General features: G+C 43.6%; 1 protein-coding gene across 1 annotated transcript in view; it reads right to left on the bottom strand.

The window, feature by feature from the left end:
• Positions 1–838: 838 nt before the first annotated feature.
• EIF4B (eukaryotic translation initiation factor 4B) overlaps positions 839–23,128 on the bottom strand; it is a 38,810-nt gene continuing 16,520 nt past the window's right edge. The window contains exons 5-16 of the mRNA XM_028721243.2: positions 21,222–21,338; positions 18,255–18,309; positions 17,302–17,442; positions 13,956–14,072; positions 12,784–12,966; positions 12,013–12,250; positions 10,787–10,896; positions 8,438–8,657; positions 7,596–7,663; positions 4,699–4,813; positions 4,313–4,382; positions 839–3,133 (exon numbers count right to left, since the gene is read on the bottom strand). Of these exons, the coding sequence (XP_028577076.1) occupies positions 3,053–3,133; positions 4,313–4,382; positions 4,699–4,813; positions 7,596–7,663; positions 8,438–8,657; positions 10,787–10,896; positions 12,013–12,250; positions 12,784–12,966; positions 13,956–14,072; positions 17,302–17,442; positions 18,255–18,309; positions 21,222–21,338 (1,515 nt within the window). The 3' untranslated portion in view covers positions 839–3,052. The remainder of the gene's footprint in view (positions 3,134–4,312; positions 4,383–4,698; positions 4,814–7,595; positions 7,664–8,437; positions 8,658–10,786; positions 10,897–12,012; positions 12,251–12,783; positions 12,967–13,955; positions 14,073–17,301; positions 17,443–18,254; positions 18,310–21,221; positions 21,339–23,128) is intronic.

The raw sequence follows: 23,128 nt of genomic DNA, 5'->3' as shown, positions 1-23,128 counted from the left end.
ACCAGATGCTGTCTCAATGACTATCTGTCTTTGGATGCCTTATGTGGGGAGGATGCACAATGAAAAGGGCACTGTGTTCTCCTGCTGTTTATAAAACCAAGCCTTGATCGCACCCCCTGCTTCTTTGGCAGGAGGGAGGGAACTGGAATTGGCTAAAGCATTGCACTACCAATCCAAGCGCAGGGAAGCAGGCACAGAGACGCAATTGTGCAAGCGAAGAAAGATAATTTTGATTTCAGAAATAGACGGAAAAGAACCAAGGCTCAGTTCCTCTCCCCGTCCCCAGCCCTCCTGTCAAGTAAGTGAACAAGTAAATTGCTTTTAGTCCAAACCAAAGGACTTGGGAAGCCGGAGAACTTGAATCTTGACAGATCCAGTTTTCTGTAGTTAACCATTGAGCCAGAAATGTGGGCAGCAATGAGATCTCAACAGGGGCCACTTTTAAGGGCTGCAGAGATCACAGGCCTTGGCTTCACTCACCCGTCCCCAAATTATTTGTATTGTTTTTATGAAAGGATATAGCCTACCCTCTAGAGATCTTACGAGAATCAGTGACATAACTTATGAAATCTACAATTACATCTCTTTGCATCAGCAAGTCTCTGGGTTGTGTCAGATCCTGTGTGTGCAGACAGAAGGCACTACCAGCCTTCAGTGGGGCTTTGCTCCCCTGGAGCCCCCTGTGCGCTCCAGAAGATTGAGCAGATTCTGGGGGCACGTTGGTGTCCACCATTTTGAATCAAGATGGCACTCCCTACTAGTTCTATGTATTTGAGAGCAACATCCATGTCCTGATGGAGAAGAGACACCACTGGCAAAGTAATCTCGTGCTGAAGCATTATTTTAAAGATTAGTTTTATTTGGAGAAAAACAAAAAACCAAGAAGGGGGGAGGAGGGAAAATTTTACATAATAAAAGACATCTCCCAGTAAGTCCACACAGATTACAAATCATTTTCATAGAAGATATTTTGTACAAATTTTACATGTCTTCAGAATGTGTAAAATGCACCTCAATCCATTCGTGAACCTGTCCTGATAGCGCAGAGAGAGATAAAGAGAGAGAGAGAGAGAGAGAGAGAGAGAGAGAGAGAGAGAGAGAGAGCGAGAAGGGTAGAAAATGCTTCTGGGGTATGCAAATTAGCACTTTACCTCAAATATACCCCCTCCCCCCCAGCATTTCACACAGTCAAAGCAATATTGCATTTCAAATCAATTATCTGCACTCAGCAGGGTCTCCCCTCCCATTCCTTTATATCCTGCCCATGGGATGTGCCACTACTCTGTATATTTCAAAGGACTGGTTTAAATTGTAGCTAAAATTTACTGAAACAAGACACCAACCACGGCAGGCTTTACAACACGCCAAATCCTGTATTTGACTCAGCCAGAATTGCTTCAGGAGGAAAATCACACAGTTCTCCTCCCCAACTAGGTAAAAACTGGCAGCTCCCTGGTGAGGACGTGCACACCTCCCCAAAGCTAGCCAGATCCTCCTCTGCAGCCACCATGTAAATCAGGCTGCTGAGAGTTGGCTAGTAAAACCTTGTGCTGCTTCAGTTCCACTGTGTGGATTGAATTCCCACTTGCCCTACCCATTAATTAGTTCAAGGAAGAAGAATGAAAGGACCAAGACTAGTGGAAGAAATGGAAGAGATTGCTTGTCTGTGTCTGATGGTGCTGGGTGTTGGCGAAGGAAGCTTTAAAAAGAAATTTAGGGGACTAAAGTAAACCCTTTTTGTAAGGGCTGAAGGAAGTTTGCCAGTCATGTTGTGTACCTACTTGCCCAAAAGTGAGGAAGGAACTTGGAACAGTCACATGATGCTCAGTCAAACTTTCAATGACTCTTGCTACCTTTAAACAGTGCCCAAGTTTAAAACGGGTGCTATTTAAATTTGTGAGAGTGGTTGTGGTGGTACCTCCGTGATTAAAAGGGGGCAGAAGAGGAAGGGATAGGAAGGGGGGAATTCAAGAAAACTTTATAGTCTCCAGAAATTGCTCTTTCAACTAATGATTCCCATAAATCCAATGGCTCCTTCATATATATTGCAACCTCCTTCAGGGAGGTTACCAAAAACTGATTCCATATGGTGGAGCACCTTGACACACAAAAAGTTACTTTCTGCATGGTTCATATGCAAGGCACACTTTCCACATCAACACTGCATGGTCCTGGTGACCACTAGCACAGAGAGTCTTTGCACCATTTGGCCAAACTATGTGGAAAGTGGCTTTCAACACAGAAGCCAACTGTCAGCAGCCTTTATTGTTGGGGACAGGCAAGGGTACAACCCCAGGATCAGCTCTGAGGCTTCTGAGAAGATTCCTTTGGTAGCAAAGGTTTGCTACTCAGCCTTAGTGTTGCCTGGGGCTTCCCCAAACCTGATGGATTTCAGAGGGGGACACCACCACCACCACCAGGGCGAGGTTTCTAACTTAAACCTCAGGGATTACTTGTGTAGAGATGCCAACTCTCTGCCTTGAAAAGCCATCTTATCTCTTCCCCAAGCCATCAAGGCAAGACTGCTCTCCTCCTTTTCCCAATGCACTAAAATGCTTTCAAGTTCGTTTGAAGCTTACACTGCAGAAGTCAACCAACCTGGCAAAAGAAGGAGACAGATCTTAGCTGTCCATGTCCCCACTGTGCTCAACTAATACGCACCTGGCCTGCTCAAGTGCTAGCCTCTCTTTTAATGGGAAGGACCTGGGGCTCTGGACGTGATTGGAAGCTGCATGAAGTCACACTCAAGACACACACTGGGCCTATTCCTTTTTTAAAAAAGACACCTGCCATTTTCTCTCTTGCTATACTTTTTTTTTGCAGGGATTTCTCCAGTTAGTTCAATACTTTAAAGGCTGCAGCAGCATGCAAGAGAAACTGTATCACTTTTTCATATATTTTTTTAAAGAAAGGTTTAAGAAAGGTCTCTCCAAGGAGATGTTGACTTGTAGGCTTTTATTTTTCTGTCTTGTCTGAATAAAGGTTTGATTTTGCTTGCCGAATATTCCTGGGTGGCAACCGGTAAGGAGACGGCATGGAGGGGCTGGAGAATTTAATCAGCGTACTCATCCCCCTCTGCTTCATCATCACCATCCACGGACAAAGCAGCATACTTGCTAGCACAGCTAAATTTCTGCAAGAGAGGTAGGGAAGTGGGTGTTAAAACAGCACTCAAAACTGGACACTGAAAGCCATCCTATGACAAGTTTTATACATAGGGCTGTGGATATCAGTTGTTCCTGGGATGGTGTAACACAAACATTAGAGAAGGGTGGGATGGCAGCATTCTGGGCAGATAAAAGGCAGAATGCAGGGTGGGAAATCTTTTTGGCCCAGATCTTTATTTCCTCCACCTTGAGAGCCAGCTTTTGCAGGTGGATGAGATCGCCCACCTGTCAAAGCTGGGCTGTCAGAGTGGGAGAACACAGTGACCAATCAGGAATTAAATCAGCCAATGCACAGAGTTCATTCCTGCTCTCTGCAGGGATCAGGTTGCAGAAGCAGCTGGACCAGTCAGGTGGGTGTGGTTTGAGGAAAACAGCCTGACTGGCTAAATTCAGCCCACAACCTAGAGGTGTACCACCCTGGCATGGTGGATAAAAATGGCAGACTGCGGGACCTGAATTTGAAACCACACTGGGCAACCTTTGGGCTCATCACTGTTTCTCAAGGTTGCAATGAAGGAAAAAGGAAAAAACAAGCTCCATGCTCCCCTTGTGAAGTGGGCTTTGTGGCCAAGATTCTTTGCATGCACTTCCAAGGGAAATTTCTTGATCTGGTCTTTGTTCTGCCTGTGGCAAACTTTATTTTTTATTATTAGTCCATCCTCCAATTAAACAAAAAACCAAGAATTCAATAACCAATGAGCACAGTTTGAGAATATAAACAAAACACAACTATCTGCTTTACAAGAGTACAAACTTGGGATTTTGGCACTTCTACTTCCAGCTGAGGATTTAGAAAACAGATGCTTGGCTTTCTGTGACATTTGTGTGCATCCTGTTCTATCAGCAGAATATCCTCTATCCTCTATCAATTGGTGAAGCCTATATTCCCTTCTCCCCACTTTTCAGAGCCAGTAATAGGAGGTAACTGTGGGCACCAGTGCTGTAAAAGCTTCTCAGCAAAAAGTCTGAATGTAGCACAAGGATATTTTAGTTACAGAATTATAATCAGTTAGTTGAATCCACAATTAACTGAGTAAAGTCCTAAGGGAATCCCGATACATTCTGGCACATTGAATGAGAGAGCTGCTGTCTAATTACACCAGCATTTGACAATCATTGCTGCAAGCAACAGATTCAGCACTTACGGGGGTAGGGTTCTCTTCAAATTTCTTTGGCTCAGATGCAGGTCTTGAGTCATGCTCACTACTCTCTTTCCTGAAAAAGAAAACGGCTACCACATTAATAAGGTGACCAAAGTACAAGGTTTACACACATAGAATAATGGCAGTGAGAGCCATTTGCTCCATACTCAACCCATTAGGTGCAACCCACACTCCAGCCCTAGGCAGATGAGTCTGGACAACCCAGAGCTCTGTGTGCCACAGACAGCAAACTGCAGTCAGGTGTTCCAGCCTCCAGCTGTTTTGTATCAGCTTATAGTGGATCTCCAGCATACCCTTAGCTGCTCACTGCCTGCCCCCCGGCACAAGGTTTCCAGAGTCAGATCATGAGGATGTGAAGACAACTATACCTATCTGAGTCTTGCCAATGGTCTCTGCTGCCTCCATCTCCAGGACCACACCCAGAATTTCCACTTCGACCCTTTGGAACACTCTCCTTCCCTTCATCAGGTTGGTTTTCATCACCTAAAGTAAGTTGAGACAAATCTCCTTTTATTCCATCTTGAAATAATTTCAGCAATGAGATGTCAAGTTAGCCCACCCAGGTTACTAGTACTCTAACACTAGGGCTGTGCGATACATCAATAAATAATTTGGAAATGGTTTGAAGAGCTTGTTGCGGTAACATTTTTAGTCTGCACTAGTGCCAGAGGAAGCCTGATAAGGTGATCACCTGCCTGCTTGTGCCTTGCTTCCTTTGCAAACGGGCTGCCTCCCTCCCTCCTGGTTGCTCCACCTGCCCACATCATCACTCCACAGCCAAGCCGCTGTGAGGGGCGATCGCTGGGAATGACCTCCCTGCCTGTGATTTTAAAGCACTGCGTTGCATGCTCCTCTGCAAAGCCCTCCTTAATTCTCCCCTACCTCCTACAGCCACAGCCACAGCCAACCACAAGAGCAGGCGGCTGGCTGGCAAATGCAAATATCACAATCCCTGCAGATCTGTCTCTGCCTCAGCTCCACTGTGCAAAACAGTCTCTGCTTCAGCTCTTCCCCTAATCCTGTAGCCACAGCCAATCGCAAGAGCAGGCAGCACTGAACAGCCTGCAAAGCAGCAAGCTCCTCAGATGCTATGAGGCTCTTGCTCAAAGTGTGTAATAAAAGGTGCCAGGCTGGTAGGTAGGTAGCTTCTTGCTCGGAGTTCCTTTCTCCCATTAACGGGGGTTATTTACTTCAGAGTAGGGGGGGGGGGATCGTGCCCTGTCCCTTTCCCCACCTCAATGTGTGTGTGTCAAGGTGTGTGCGATGATGCCTTCCCTTGCTTTTCTGAGACATGGGGTTCTAGCTCAAGAATAATAATAAAAAGCGCATAGCCATGTCCTTAAAGCGAGCCCCAGCTCTTTCCTTCCTTCTCTGTCTGTGACCTACATGTTGCCTGCCGTAGTAGCTCACAGACATGAGGCCTCTGCTGCCTTATGCTCTCCTGTGGGAGAGGATGGCTGGCCCTCAGAGGTCCCTTCCAATTCTGTGATCATTCTACAGGTGATGCAAGTATTCTGTGTGATGTGTCCTGCCAGGGAAGCTTAAAACTTCACTTTCCCATATTCTCTGAAACAGCAAAGCCTGGGGGGAGGCGCTGCTCCATGTGCATTTTCTCCCAGATGCCATGAGGTTCTCGGAGGTGGGGTGGGATTTTGGGGGAAACAGAGGGGGGAAGATTTATCAGTGGCCTCCTTATGCTGAAATGGGAGATTGGGTAGTTGTTGTGTGGGGTGAGAATGACGGGGAGGGTGTTGTTGGTAAGCAGTGCAAGCAAATGTGTGTCTACTCACAAGCAAGCCCTACTGAATTCAATGGGGCTCACTCCCAGGAAAGTAGGTTTAGCTGAACTCAATGAGGCTTACACATGCCTAGAATTCCACTGGGACCTCTGAGTAAGGAATCAGATGATCTACCACTTCCATAAATTTTAAATATGCCCACAAAACTGCAGTAATATAGTCTCCAGAAATCTTAAATGGTTTCATTGAAGCATGCTATCAAGAAGTAAAATTAGAGTAAGACCCTTAAGTATTAGGAATTGCCAGGACATTACCACGCTTCTCCTCTGCATTAGCTCCAGCCTTATTTCAGACATTGTGATATATCAAAATATTATGATGTTGAAAACCAGATCTCGCCCAGCCCTACCTAACACTAAGCAAGATTCATTTCAATGAAATTTACTACTGCTTGCAACAAAGTACCAGCCTTAAGGTTTGTTTTCCACCCTCTTGCTCTTCATTTTTTCTCCTCCTAAAAATGTGGAAGATTGTGTGGATTTCCCTACTTTGTAATTAGGAAATGTGAGTCCTCTTGACTTGGGCTGCCTCCCTGAATTTTAGGGCCATCATAGTTTTCTGTATTACTCCATTATTAAGTTGAACTTCTAAGTATACTGTGCCAATTTTCTTATCAACTTGTGATCATCCTGACCACAGACCCTACCTTGACTTCAGCAAGAAGGGAATATAAACACATTTACCTGGATGTAAGCCCCACGGAACACAGTGGGACTTACTTCCAAGTAAACACACCTAAGGACTGTATTACAAGCTTCTATTACATTGGGCAGGAGAAGTCAAGTGGGAAGACGCCGCTTGTCATTCGCCAGTCAAACCATCAACAACTGAGATAGAGCTTAGAGGATTTCCTGCTGAAAGTGAAAACGGCAGGAACATCGTTGTGAAGTAAACTGAACATGTGGCAGATTACTGAAACCAGGATCCAGACAGAGAAGTTCCCCAGACTGAATTTAAGGTGTCTCCTCACTGGACTCTGCTGCCCTCTCCTGGCAAGCTAGAAAATAAACCTACGAACTACACCTGCAAGCAATAAGCCATGACACTGGGAACTTTCACGACTTCTTAGTGAACAGGGAGCAGAGATGTCTTTTTCTTGGAATAGCTACGAAGTAGATATTTTGAATTTTGAACCCTGCTCCGTATCTGCAATTATTTGAATTTGTTTTTTGGATATGGATTTATTTTTTTTGTATTGTGAAACTGTTTTGAGATGATTGCTGGGAAGAGATTAATAAATAAAGCAGATAAAAATAAATGAAATAAAGCAGATAAATAATAATAAACGCAGCTGCCAGCCACAAGAGCCATTTCCTCAAAGCAGCGTACACCCAACACAGAGGAAGTAACAAAGAATGCATGTGTACTGCCAGGCACAACAGCTGTACACAACCAATCCTCAATCCCCAGGGCTCTCTCTCTTTGCCCCAAAGGGCCACAGGTAAGTTTCCGCACCCGAGCCTTACCTTTCCTTGGGGCGTTCTTGGAGGGCACTCCATCCTCTGAAGGCAGGGGTGGCATAGCCTGGCTGCCGCTGCAACAAAGAACACAGGAAAGCAGCGTTGATGCTTTGTGCATACTGTACACTCCGCTTTGTGCATACTGTACACTCCATGGAAGTTGCTACTGTAACTCCACGTCACATTCAGGTGCGTTGAATTTTTCAACTTTCAAATTCTTTCAAATGAGGGGTGCCAAAAAGTTGTAATATGACTTTGGAATTCAAAAGGTATTTTGTTTAAATTAATATAATTTAGTTTTGCTTGGTAAGTAAAATGTGTGTGAAATTGCATAGAAATTATTAAAAATGATTGCCAAGAACTTGCAGCTATATTATTTAGTAATTTTACTTATTTATTTAGCATTGTTGCATTTTAATGTTTCTTATCTATAGTGAAGCTAGCTTTTAAGCTGGGGGGGGGGGGGGGCTTGTCTGGCTAGACTAGAGGACCAGATATCCATCTCCCTTAATCCTGACAGGTGAGCAGGGCCACTCACTACCCAGCATTACAGCACCACAGCTCTTTCAACCCCCAGCAACACAATATGGAGGAAAATAAATCCCCACTTCAAAATCATGAGTTCAGAATAAAACCTACCTTAGTGAACCAAAGCTTACTTTGGTTTCCATTGCACCCACCTTGCCCACAATCCCTAACATTTTGCTGTCACGTTTTATGCATTTTAAAACAACATAATTTGGGATTCTATTACGCCTTAGTGTAGTACCATGCAGCCTACATGCTTCCCATCCCTCCTGCAGATTAAGGCCTTGGCTGAAAAGGGCAGCCCTGCCAGAGGCCCTCACCTTGTAGGGGAATGCTGGTCTGAGTCGGAGCTCTGTGAGCGGGCTGGGTGAGAGTTGCTGCTGCGCTTCACCCAGGCGTTTTCTTTTGGCGGAGGCGCTGGCACCACCTTCAGAGGAAGCTTCTCTTCCCTGGGAGTCTTGGAAGTGGGAGACAGACCTTCATCCTCTTTGCTGCTGCTTTCATTTTCCAGTGATTTCTCACTCTCCCTCCTTCGTGAGGCTGGAAGCGCAGGATACAATACAACATGGGCTAAGAAGATATGCACACACACCCCGGCTGTATGATGGAAAGCACTTTTTTCCTGGACCATTCCCCAGTGATTCTGGGCTAGATGGCATGCTTTACCAATACAAACCACCAAAAACACCCAGTGAGTTTACAGAGCAGAAGATCACAGAACAAGCCTAAACTGGGCCGTGTGTTTAATCCACAATACAATCACAGACCTGTGAAAAGGATCTGGGCTGGCAATTCCATTGTTTGATGAAGAGACTTCCTGGTTGGTTTGCATGTCAGTCTTTTTGTCTTTCCTGGGGCAGAAGTGATCGATTGCTCATAGGAAGCAACAGAAACATCCAGGTTTCTTATGTAACTGATTGGGGGTGGATGTGCTATTGCCCAATTAAAGGTTTATGCTCTATCGTGTGTGAGTGCAAGTGGGCATGCATGAGGTGTGTGCATGAGGCATGACAATCTTGCAGTTTAGTCCAGTGTTGCTATGTCCAGTCTATATGCAGGTTGAGGAATCTGTCTCTCTCTCTCCTACACACACACACACACACACACACACACACACAGAACCCCTCCCACCAGCTGAAATCCTCGTTTTGCCTACATGAGAGAAAGCAAGCAGGGAAGTGATTCTGATAGTGAAAAATGTTTCATGGGAATCAGTTAATCATCTTCCCCCAGTACCATTGCTATGATTGAGCTCTCTCTCTCACCCACCCACCCACGACTGTGCTACCCTTACAAAAAAATGTTTAGTTTGGGCCTCAAGGTTTTTAACATGCAACTCCCCCAACACTGTCAACACCATTTGATAGCCACTTTGTTAAAATACATCTCAGTTTACAGCAGAGCCCAATCTCGTCAAATTGGCCCATAGGCTCAGACCAAAGCCAGCATTTGTCAATTGTACATGAAAGCAGAAGCATTTTGTTTTCCCTTAGCAAAGAGTTGAATGAAAATTCCTGCCAAATAGGAATCTGGGTAGTGAGCATCTAAGGTTCTTTTTTTTAAAAAAAACCCAACAACAAACCAAACCCTAAAAAGATGGCTTCAACAAATCTCTCTGTGCAAATTGTGGTGCTGCCTTCCCAACGGCATGATAAGGATGAGTGTTATTCCCAACTGCAGAGGTGGGCAGGGACTGCTCTCAGTTGTGCAGTGATCCCGACCATCTCCAAAGCTGAGAGGGCGGTTGGGGATTGTTGGCAGCTGTGAAATCCAATGGTCCCCTGCTGCTCACACTGCTGCTGGCAGGGTGAATGTATGCACAGCTGTGAGGGCATTCCAAGTGCTGTTGCACAGTGGAGCCCAAGCCTGCATCCTTCCTTCCCCACTGACCCTTCCCTAGGGAAAATCTAAGGCCAGAGCAGGAGGCGGTGGGTGCTGCCCCCGGAGACACAGTCAAGCAGCCGTGTCCAAGCTAGTCCACTCCCTGCCAGCCCCTTCCACCCAGTCATTGTAGACTCTGTTAGGAAGTCTATTGTATAAACTCTACCTATTGGTAACAGGCAATTTACATGACCAGCAACACCAACCACATGCAATCCAACTGCTTACCAACAACCAGAGGGGCAAATATTTGTCCCAACAGAGTCAACTGCACAGTACTAACTTGTAAATACCATATTGGTCTGAATATAAGCCTCACTTTTTTCCAAATTTTAAGTGCGGCTTAAATTCATGACCTTACAAAAATTGGCTTTTATGATAGCACTGCTGAAACAGACATATGGTAAAACGGAACGGGTGTAAGTGCCTGCAGAATCTGAAGGGAGTGGCTTATATGGGGGTATTGTCTCTCCCCCCCCCCCTCAATTTTGCAGGTGTGGCTTATATTCGGGCCAATATGGTACCACCACTGATCGACAGCTACTTAAGCTGCTAGCTTCCCTGCTGATCAGCTATTTAGTGGATCTGTTGGTAGGTTATGGACAACTTCCATTACAAAGAACTAAGAAACCCCATATTCTCAAATCTATACACAAAGGCTTGGCATGTGACTCAACTGAAGCTTCCCAACTGAAATACGTGCTATAATCCAGGAAAGTTATGGGGCTTTCCAGAAATAGGATGATACACTGCAGGGCTAAGTGAATGATATCCCAAAGACAACTTACTTCTTCCTGTTGGGCCTGTCCCCACAGAAGGAGTTGTACTGCCAGTCTGTGAAGACTCACTCCCTGTCCGTGACCGCTCTTGGTTATCTTCGCTACGCCAGCTAGGGTGTCTAGAACATATACAGAGAAGCAAGGCTCACGAACTGTAAATGTGGGGCACTGGATAAAAAACAAGTATATACAATTCTACAAAAAATAAATAAAAACAAGGTGGTTAAATCAAACTGAGACAATTGTGCCATTAGCACCTTTCAATCCACAGTACTGCTCAAATCAGCCCTTGGTGGGGTGGTCTGCTAAGTTTGTCTGGGGTTTGAGTCTTCTGATGTTGAGCTTACTGATTCAGTCACTGGTCAGGGAGCAGCTGACGCTGCAGTACTGCAGAACTTAAGCAAATGTAGAGTTGATCAATGCCCAGATGAAAGACCACAAGAAGATACCCTCAAATTTTCCAAGATGGAATACATCACAGTTTCAAAGAGATACCCTTTCAGAGGAAGATTCCTAAAGGAACTCATTTTGGGTAGAAGAAAAGGGACTCTTTGGAGAAGTGGAGCATTGGATCACACTGTCCACAGGGAAGACTTTACAATTGAGCTATGACAACTACAGAGTGCAAGGCTTTGCATGTGGAGGCCCAGCTTCAATCCCTGGACCCCGGAAGTGAAAAGGTTCTGGACAATGGGAAAAGGAAGCAACCCTCAACATGATGCATTCCTATGTTCAGGTTTGAAACAAAGCTCAGAAGCAGTTAGAGATGTTTCTTAAGTGCTCAAATTATATGTGTTAAATAAAACTTAAGACTTTTTTTGCTAGGGGATTATATGTAATGTGATTTGGCCTTGCAGCCACCTGTCATTAGGCTAGTGTGGCTGCTTGTCCTGCGGCAGTGACACAGTTTGGGATACAGCAGCTCGGGCAAGCCTGGTGCTAGCCTAGCATTCATTCTCTGGGCTTACACAGATAGCTGCCTCCAAAAAAGTGCTCTGTAATGCCATGAACCTACCTACCAAGGCAGCTAATGGAATGTCACCATTCACCATCTTCAGCATGAAGCAACTCTAGGGGTGTTCTGCAGCATCAGAGGAGCTGCAGGCATATCTATGGCACCTTTTGCACAGATCACCAGCTTGAGCCTGTGACACACCAAGTGGTGTTTTGCAGATTAACCCAAGCAGTTTCTCTACTGGATTGCGTGCAGCTCCTGCTCCTTTTCTGTCACTTACCGCTCCCGGGGCCGTCGCTCTAGCCTGGGCTTATCATCTTCCAGCTGGCGCTGCAGCTTCTCTTGCTCCTTCTGTAGCCTCTCTTCTACTTCACGCTCTCTTGCAGCTGTGTCCACAGGCTTGGCCCCCCCAAAGATGGAGGCTGCACGGCTAGACTGGGTAGCAGGAGCTACAGATGTATCTTCCTCCTTGGGTGCGCTCCGAGGCTTCAGGTTCAGTTTAGGCCTCTGAGTGGGACCTAAGAGAAAAAGAACGGGAGGTTGAAAAAAGCAGAACAGTTCAGAAAAAGCAAAATGAAAAAAGCAAAGCCACTGGATTCAGGATTAGGCAAAAACCAAGAAGCAGGAGAATTGTGAAAAATTCATATGGTTGTCTTATTTAGATAAGGAGGTGGGGATTAAAGGCTGAATGGTATGTGGCATTTAGGCCACATAAGGAGATCTTGGAAACAAGGAAGAGTCAGAAAAGGACCCATGCCCAACAGGGGACAATGAATCATTAGACAAACCTCCTACAAAAGGTGGGTCACCCAGTTCTCAGAAATGGCTAGGCTACATAATAAATCTTTCTTAACCGTGTCTGATGGATCTGGCAACATACCATATGCACTGGGGTAGGGCAAGAGGCAATCACCGCCATGGCCTAGGGTCAAATTCAGAATACCACAAGGAATAAGGGAGAACAGAATAATCTGCAGCAATGCACAACAAACAATGACAGCAAAGCCAGCAGTTCCTCATTTCTTTGCTTCTGAGCAAACACCGAGCATACCTCTATCATCCCGCCGGCTGTCATCCCTGCTATAGTCATCCCGCGAGCTGCTCCACCTATCCATTCGATCATCTCGCCTCTCGTAACGGTCCTCATAGCGGTCACCACCACCCCTATAATCATCGTCCCGGCGGTATCCGCTGCCAAAGGCTCTTCTACCACTGCCTGACCTAGAGTCGAAACCTACAGGAAAAGGAAGTTCAGTGATTTAATCTTGCACAACATGGAGACCATTATTTCTGAGGACAGCACCCCAGAGGGCTCACAGGCGAGTCAGAACAGAGAGCAGACCTCAGAGTCTGTATGTACATTCACACACCCCTATACCCCTCCAACATATGCAGCTATTAAAATGTTTCCCTGAGGTTACATATACAGAGGCACACAGTCCCTGATTAAGTAGTCTCCAAACATGGCACACAATGTTAGATCAAGCCAGTTTCAGGAGGATTTCATGTACAGTTTCAAGGGCACGCTCTAAAGTCCTATTTGGCATCTGAAGAAAATACCTCCCACTTCAGTTCAAAACATGGCCAAAAAATGCTTAATTAACACAGCTGGAAAATGCTAACTAGTAGGGACTCAAGTCATGCACAATTGTAGAAAAGCACCACTCCTAATTACAAGATCACTCAGCCTGGAAGGAAAACAGACCACAGCAGCAAGAGAGACCAGAGAAGAATGACTGGTTGGAAAGGAACCCAAAACTGTAACTTCGCCTCATTTACTACATCTCCACAACCAATATAATAGTTAAGAACTGCACAAATAATAAGAGTGCTGCAGGTATCAAGGTGTGTGCAAGATGCAAGAGGTATTTGTAGACCAAGCAGGGAGGACACTCAAAATGTCTTTCCACTAGAGCAATCACTGATCTTGAAACACAAAAGCAAAATCTTTTTAAGCCTTTGAGAAAAGAAACTGCAGCAGAGCTCTATATTCCATATCCCAACTTCCAAGTATTTTCACCTTCAAGAGAGAAAAGCCATTCAGACCACAATGACTATACATAAAATGGATTGTGTGCCTAAAATGTTGCATCGATAGCAGGGGAATGTGGGAGCTGTATTACCTAGCCAATGCTGCAATGTAAGTAAATGTTTATATTAAGTGATGCCTCCTGTAAGCATCTCAAACCTCAGACCCACAACGAAGTCTGTGACCCACAGTACCTCCTCTGTCGTAGTCTCTACGGTCATCGTAACGATCTCTGCCCCCAAACCGATCCATCTCTCTTCGGGGACCATCACGGTACCGATCCGAATCGTAACGATCACGGTCTCGATACCCTAAAGCAGGGGGAAAAGGCTATAGCATGTACAAGATAGACACAGAGCAATGACTTTCAGAAAACGTTTGACACAGCTGGGGGAGATTCAGGGGGCAGGCTTTAGGCATCTTCCAGCACGTGACTACCATAGTGCTGGGTCACAGAACTATTATTGAAACATTGTATTGGGCTTGTACTGTAAAGAAGTATTTGCATATATATTCCATTGCACCCAGAAGGTTCACAGTAGAAAATGTTACGAAAGAGCAGGTATTGAAGTACCCCTAGAAAATTATCACCACCATCATAAAAAGTCTTTGTTCTAAGCAGGAGAATAGTAGAGGAAATGTGCTTTTCTCAAAAGGAGGCGGGCAATTCACAGGAAATCATAGAACTGTAGAGCTGGAAAGGAACCCAAGGGTCCTCTAGTCTAACCCCCTGAAATGCAGGAATCTCAACATACATGAACTATGTATCTTCTGAACTATAAGCGAACTGTTTATAAAGCTACATCCTAGGTATACATGAGGTTAGGCAATCACGCAATTACATATAACTGAAGTTTTTTGCTTCAAAACACTGGTTGCAATTTCACAGCTGCCATACTCTAATTCTCCAGACTGTTAGACAAGAAGATTTCAGATGTATTTGTCTTCCGATTAAGGCATTCCTTTCTCAAAAAAGTAGCCTGTAGAATGCATGCTTTACAGTCATGAAGCATAAATGTCTGACATGCCTCCATGTCTTCAGCTCATGATATGAACCTGCTGAGTTCATCCCCATTTCAGACTGAAATGGGTCTTCCGCATTTCAGTCTGAAAGAGAACAAGGAAAACAGGGATTAGCCTTCAATGCACTTGTGCAGCTAGGGCTCCATTTTACGGTCTCTGTTATGCTGTAAAAACATGAACAGAAATCATGCAACACTTGGAGCAACAAATGACTGCATTTTGAGAACCAAGCCAGCTTGGTTGACTGACACGAGACATGTGCAGTGGTACCTTGGTTCCCAAACACCAAAAAGCCCGAAGTGAGTGTTCTGGTTTCCTTTTTAATAATAATAATAATAATAATAATAATAATAATAATAATAATAATAATAATAATTTCTATTAGTTTAACATTTAAAAATAATTTAAAAGAACACATTTTTAACCCAAATCCCCAGACTTTCCTCCACCCCCTCTTCTGGTTCTTCAAATAAACCAAATCATCTTACATTCCAGATCCCTTTACCCAAATTTCCAACTACTAAATAATTAAACTTGTGGTATACAGCACAGATACTTTAAACATTCAGACCACTTTATACATTACACATGTATGCTTTCATGCTATTTCCCCTTTTAAAATTATCCTAACTGTTGCTTTTTGCAAGCATTTAATCAAGGCACAGGCAAACTCCAGCCCTCCAGATGTTTGGGACTACAATTCCCATCATCCCTAGCTAACAGGACCAGTGGTCAGGGATGATGGGAATTGTAGTCCCTAACATCTGGAGGGCCGGAGTTTGCCTATGCCTGATTTAATACATGTCTGCTGATGTCCCAATTTATTTACAACTGCTGGCCCCTAAATAAAAACCATTTTCCAGACTGTTAGCCATTCTATTTTTTCTTACTTTGGCATATTTAAATCTCCTCCTAAAGAGGCTTCCCATTAGGACAATTCCCCATTTCAGCCCTCCTTCCTTCCAAATTTCTCTCTGTCTCCACAGTTGTGATTTCACCCAAATTTCTCTAATTCCTGTCTGTACTCATATTTAAAGCTCCTCAAGAAGCTGCTACTAATTAAGGCCATTTCCAGTTTCAGCTCCTCCTGTCTTACCATTGGTGATTTTACCAATATAGTACTTCCTCAAATATTTTCTGTGTATGCTGCCCTTCAGATTCCCCTGCTCTTTCCTTCTGGATTTTCAGTTAGCACCCCCCCCCCCCGGCTTACAAACTTCCCCTCCTGTCGTTGCCAGAGGGTCTCTCTATTCTTCTTGTTTCCGGTTCTTCCGCCGTGTTGTTATAGTGATCCAATCTGGTACTGATGGTCTCTGATATCTTAGCCATAGTTTCCATAAATTCTCTTTTCCATTAGTACAAAAATTCCATAATTTCAGCATCTGAGCTCGTCTCTGGCTGCCCTGCCCCCGTCCTTCCATTGTTTTCAGTGCAGCCGGTTTTCTTTGGTGTTCCAGTTTTTGAACATTTTTCCAAAACCAAATGTCTGATGCGGCTGTCGGCTATTGTTTCCGGGGCGCCTGAACCAATCAGAACCTGCGCCTTGGTTTTCAAACATTTCGGAAGTCAAACAGACTTGCAGAATGGATTAAGTTTGACGCTTTTGTTTTTGCTTTTTATTTCGCGTTTTTGTTTATGAGGCTTTTTTGGTTAATTTGTTTTTGTGACTGTGTGGAACCCAGTTCAGCTACTGATTGATTGATTGTGTGACTGCAGATAATGGATAAAAGCCCCCCATCCAAACAATGACTATCATCAGTGCAGGTAAGAATTTTTTTAATTTTTATTTTTTAATAATCTACAATACTGTCTTATTTATTTTATTGATTATTGCTTTCATTTTATGGATCAATGGTCTCCTTAAGATAGTAAAATTCATGTTAAATTGCTGTTTTAGGGGTTGTTTTTAAAAGTCTGGAACGGATTAATCCGTTCTGCATTACTTTCTATGGGAAAGCGTGCCTTGGTTTTGGAACACTTTGGTTTTGAAACTGACTTCCGGAACAGATTGAGTTTGAGAAGCAAGGTACCACTGTACAATGAAATAACTGCTAGAAATCTTCCATTGTGTATTTGGCATCAATGGGAACATAGGGACGGGATAAGACTCCAGAAGCCCAGAACATAGGAAGCTGCTTACACTGTCAAACCCCTGGTCCATCCAGCTAAGTATTGTCTGCCTGACTGGTAGTGGCTCTCCCAAGGCTTCCGACTCGGGACACAGCCAGCACTACCTAGAGATACAAGGGAATGAACCTGGGACCTTCTGCGTGGAAAGCAGATGCTTTGCACCAGAGCCACAGCCCTTCCTCAGTGTGCGCAATTCCCTGCTAGCTTTTTGTAGTAACTGGCTAGTATTCAATCTAGAATCAGGTGTAGGGAGCACAGGGAGGAAAGCTACTCTTGTAAGAACAGAACATAAAGGAAGGGCTTCAGCAACTCAGGAGCATGCAGGAAAACTAGAAGAGGGCAAGGAAAATGGTAGTTAGCACAGCAGGCAACTGGTGATGAACTCACTGTCTCCAAAGCTATCCTCGCCCCTGCGGGGAGGGGGGTCATCAAAGCTATCCGTAGCAGGACGGGCCCTCCAGTCAGTTTCAAATCTCTCTGAATCCCGGTTGCGATCACGATCTCTACCAAAAGAGCGATCATCCCTATCTGCAAAAGAAAGGAAAAGCAAAACCAACAGTTAAATGGCACATCCAGTTTCATGGATTCAGACGTCTGGACAGAGGAAAGTAAAAGCACCTAAACTTTGGAACTCCCTTATTGATATCAGGCAGGTGCCTTTGCTGTATTCTTTCCAGCACCTCCTTAAAACATTTTTGCTTAGGCAAGCCTCTCCAGACACCTAGAAGTTACATGTGTTTTAATCTGTTTTTAGTTTATTGTTGATTTTAGTTTTAAAATGTTTTAAAATACCTGTTTTTTAACTGTCTTTTATGGGTAATTGTAATGAGATTTTTTTGTCAACCACTTTGAGGTTTTATTACAACCAAGTGGCATATAAATTTTATTAAAGAAAAAAAAGATACACTAATAATTTCTCTGCCGGAGCAATAAACGTGACCTCTGGCAAGATCAGAGTGTGTAGGTAAGAGGAAGCAGGATGCTGGTTCAATGCGCTCTGTGGAATCCTGTAGCTCACACCTTCTGTACCCTCAGCCCCTGGGCTGGAGAGGCACTCTTAAGGAAATGGAAACCCACAGTGCTAATTCTGAATTTACTAGGTACCCTTTTGCCATTTGCACGGTTGAACCCAACAAGATCAAGTCAAAAGCAGGTCCAGTACCGTGAAGGTAAAGTTCATAAGGCCTTTAAGCTCTCCTCGTCAATTTCATCCTTACACAGAAAAGACTTGCTAGTAAAGTGGGGGGAACTTGGTAGTTTCACAGCTTTATTTTCCAGCCTTTGTGTATAAAATTTAACTGGTACAAGATGATCTCTTTTCACAAAGCCACAGCACTTACCTTTATCCTGAGCTTGATCAGCAATATCCACTCGTATTCTCCTGTTCCCTAGAGACTGAACATACAGTGGAACATTAGCATTTTAAAGCCCAAATTTTTTAGAAGATGTACAGCAAGTTCAAGGTTATTATCTGACCAACGCATGTAGAATTGCTTTGTAAAAGGATGCGCCAATCACTTTAACACATGGAAAAAAGGGTGCTAGCAGAATTGTTATTTATTAAACTGACTAAAAGTGACTTAGCATAAAAAAAAAAATTCTGAGACATTCATATTTTTAAAAGGTAAGATTAAAACACCCCACCACCCACTAAAAGAGGCCACAGATTACTAAAAGCCAAAGACCTGGCAGAAAAGAAATGTTTTTGTCTGGCATCTCCAGGTATGTAATGATGGAAGCAGGGATGCCTTCCTGGGGAGAGCATTCCACAAAAGGGTAGCAAATAAAAAACCAATGCCCACTGGACTCTTATCACTCAGGTTCCCGATGTACAATTGTAGAACTTCACTTGTGCCAATGCACTGGGAATCAACATGGAAACAGGGTGCATCTAAGAGTAACATCGTTCATGTGACAGATAGGTAGCCGTGTTGGTCTGCCATAGTCAAAACAAAAAAAATTCCTTCCAGTAGCACCTTAAAGACCAACTAAGTAGTTCTTGGTATGAGCATGCACACTTCTTCTCTCTAATGTGAAGGGTCATGGAGTTTTAAGATGCCTGATGGAGTTAAACTCAATCAAACCAAGGCCTGGACCTTTCACTCTGTCTTTCACACGACTAGAGAATACTGTATTATGTTTATGGCCCACAAAAAGTCTCCAGTGTTGGAAATAGGTTGACACAGGGTATCAAAAGCTTCTTCATCCAAGAGTGTATCCGGTGCTTCTGTTTGTGTACCAGACTTCTGCTTGTACAGTGCAACTTCCTCTCCCTCCCTCCCCACTGCACCCTCAATATCTGCAGCAACAAATATAATTGCTTATTTTAAGCTTCCAAGCTGTCACAAACTCCCTTAACAGTTTACAGATTTACTTTCCTGTACCTATTATAGCTTTGTCCTTTGCAAAAAAATTGTTGAGGCAGAAAAATGGTTTGGATGCCTTCAGGTGGCATTGTCTAGACTTCAGAGGCAGGATCACTTGCCAAGTATCTGAGATGGCCAGAATAATCTACTTAAAATAGCTAAGGCAGGAGAACACCATCTGAAAATGCTTTTTGCTGCACGATAGTTAACATTTTTTATCTGGCTTGTCTGAGAAAACTGAGTCCAGTTACTTGACCCAAGTTGCTTGAGACTTGAGCCATGCCAATCAGAACAGGACAGATCACTGCTGTCCTTAAGTACTTCAACAAACTGCCTTGAAGATACAAAATTGGGGGGGGGGACCCAACTTCTAAAACATGGCTAATTTTATCTGATTTTGCTTCCATTCATTGCACTGTGATCTTTGCCATTTTACTATAGATTGTTTTCATGTCACTAGGAGGAAGATAGAAAGGGGGGGGGGGGGATTACTGAGCCCATTGTTGGAGACTGAGGTTAACAGGCACTGTCCCAGCTTCTAAAATTATGAAAGGTTACTATTCTAAAAGTGCCTAACTTGAACTGCTGGATATCAATGTGTTCAGAATCAATGTGGCTGCATTTGGCTCCATCCAACTTCTCAGAAGCCAATTGGAGATAATAAAAGGCAGTCCATTTCAGATGTACACCATGCATCTTCTGAAGCAGTCAATTTTTACCAAAATAAATATATAATAATACATGAGGTAGCGTAAGGTAAGGTAAAGGACCCATGGATGGTAGAGTCCAGTCAAAGGCTATGGGGTTGTGGCACTCATCTCACTTTAGGCCAAGGGAGCCAGCATTTGTCTACAGACAGCTTTCTGGATCATGTGGCCAGCATGACTAAACAGCTTCTGGCGCAACAGAACACCATGATGGAAGCCAGAGCGCACGGAAATGCCGTTTACCCTTCCCGCCACAGCGGTGCCTATTTATCTACTTGCACTGGTATGCTTTTGAACTGCCAGGTTGGCAGAAGCTGGGACAGAGCAACAGGAGCTCACCACTGTTGTGCGAATTCAAACCACCAACCTTTCAATCGGCAAGCCCAAGGGGCTCAGTGGTTTAGACCACAGGGCCACCCGTGTCCCTAAGGTACCTCCCTATTAAGATACTTTATTTCCAGCACTGCTTCCAAATAAAGCATGCATTATTCCAAAAACACGTTGGAATCCTCTGTGCATCCTGAGGAAATCCTGGGTAACTGGGATTTGCCTAAGATGAACAGGTTTCCTGCTCTTAAACTTGCAGTCTGCAAACATTATTAGGAAAATAAAATTTCTAGGGAGTGCAACTGTAGAGCCTTAAGAAACCTTACACTGGCAATCCAGATCCTTGCCAACTCCTGCAAAGGGTTAAAACAGTCTTTTAGCTCAAATTATTGCGTTTAATGATCAAACAACAGCAGAAGACTCTCGGATGGGGACCTCAGTGTCTGGACTGAGCAATGCAGGTGGAGACGCTCCTTCAGGTATACTGAACTGAGCCCATTTAGGGCTTTAAAGGTCAGCACCAACACTCTGAATTGTGCTTGGAAACACACTGGAAGCGTACTTAATTGTATGTGGATAGGTTTGCAAGCAGCAACATGGTTGGGCAGCCTGCATAATCTGCCTTCATCCTCTGGTTATTTTTAGAAACATACTGCCTTTTGTGCCCTGAGAGTTTCACATCAGCTGACAGAAATGCACCAGATCCTGTTACAGGTTATCTCTTTCAATGATTCTTTCCTCTCTAATCCAGACATAGATATACCTGCAAAGTGAAGTACTTTCTATGCATCATTACTTCAATCAAGTTTTCAAGAGTTTTGCTCCTTTAAATTTTCTCTCCACCCCAGAGGCTGGGCTACATCAAGCCAAGGGATGTGACTACATTTCTTGGCAGATTTCAACTCACCTCTTCATTGAGGCTCAAAGCACGGAGCATGGAGTCCAGGTCTTCAAACTCAGCATATCCAAATCCTTTCAACCTCTCTGGATTACTAGGCTCCCGTGGTAAACGAACAGCACTTATCTGCAGTTGAGTGAGAGGGGAAAATATTTTAAGTAACCATCTTCCTACAAAGAAGATGCAGTGGTTGTCTCCAGGTGCCGTGCTCCACCCACTGATTTAAATACATTTTCATGCCACCCTTCACCCTTAGGGTGGCCTTTATAAAATACAAACTTGCATAACTCGCAAGCAATTGAAATCCAGGATAAATGTCCTTGGGCTTTACTCATTTGTTTGTTAAATGTGTATCCTACCTTTCCACTATATGGTGCTTGTATATACAGAAAAACACAAACAAACAATGTTATTTCATAAAACTTATATACTGCTGATAGTAAGAAAACCCCCTCAAAGCAGTTAGAAAAAAACCTTTAAAAAATTAGTCATAGCAATAAGGGCACTTGAAAAGAGAAAGGCAGGAGTGGACGCAGGTGATAGATTTTCACTCCTTAAATCAGACCACATAATATACTCTGGTGTTTCACACCAACAGAACGATTATCCTAACTCTTTGATTCTACACACGCATCACTAACACCAATTATTCTTTCTGCTTCCCTTATAAGATGATATTGAAACACTGGAGGAACACACCTTTTACAGCACACTATTATGCATGCCTACTCAGGCTCCTCCCATCAAGTTAAATGGGCCTTAACCCCAGCTAAGTGTATACAGGACTGCAGTCTTAACCATCCTGATTTCAATAAAGACTGCTTAAAAGATGCTAACTTTATTCTAGGTCAGGAGTACTCAGAAGGTAGATTGGAACCAACCAGCAGATCACTTGAAGCTTATACATTTCTATTTACACTGCACATTCATTGCTATCAAAGCTACCAAATATATATTTAGACTAATGGCGAGCAGGGAAGAATCTTCTTCAATTTTTGACCACCACAGGACAGTTAGATCTTTCTTGGAGCTTGACTCAAGATAGGTGTAACAACAAAGAAGATCAATGATGCTTTCCTTTATTGTACAGGAAGTTCCTTCCAACATCAAATGCAGTTTCATCACACCTGTCTTGTTTCTTTTTAAGCCCCAAGCTATGTACAGCATTTCAAAACAAGAGGCTTGTCTGCTGGGAATTGTGATCTGTCCTTCCAGCATGCTAAATCACTAGAGGTACAATTCCCAAACCATGTGACAAGAGAAACCCTCATGTGCTGTGTGAAATAGCAGTTCACATGAGTCCTGAGCACATCTCACAAGAGCTGCCTGTTGCATCTCTTGACAATTTACTGTTCTGGCCTTGCCTCCTTCCAGTCTAATTCTGTTTTTTTTTTTATAATAAATTTTTATTAGTTTTCCATAATTAAAGAATAAACAAACCAAAAACATAGACATAAACAAACAAAAACATGACTTCCCCATACCACCCCTTTTCTGCATTCTTGTTTCAAGATTTTTCAGCAACCCTCTGATCATAACTTAAATATATTTCATGTATTTAACTTCAGTTAGTTATTAATACAACTGTAGTTCTTTATCTCTTATAACTCTGAGCCCCTAATTTTCCAAATTACAACAGTTTTTAAGATAAACTTTAAATTTTTTCCAATCTTCATCCACCGCCTCTTTCCCCCGGTCTCGAATTCTGCCAGTCATCTCTGCCAGTCCCATATAGTCGATCACCTTCGTCTGCCATTCTTCCAACGTGGGTAAATCTTGCGTCTTCCAATACTTTGCTAAAAGAATTCTTGCTGCTGTGATGGCGTACATAAAAAATGTCCTTTTTTACTTTATCGGAAGATATAAATTCTTGTCCCAGTCTTTTGTTCACCAACAATTTCCTGTGTGCTCTAGTT

The sequence above is a fragment of the Podarcis muralis genome, chromosome 2 (assembly GCF_964188315.1).
Source record: "Podarcis muralis chromosome 2, rPodMur119.hap1.1, whole genome shotgun sequence".
NCBI lineage: Eukaryota > Metazoa > Chordata > Lepidosauria > Squamata > Lacertidae > Podarcis > Podarcis muralis.
Note: the sequence above shows the minus strand (reverse complement) of the source record. Positions and strands in the feature narration are given on the sequence as shown.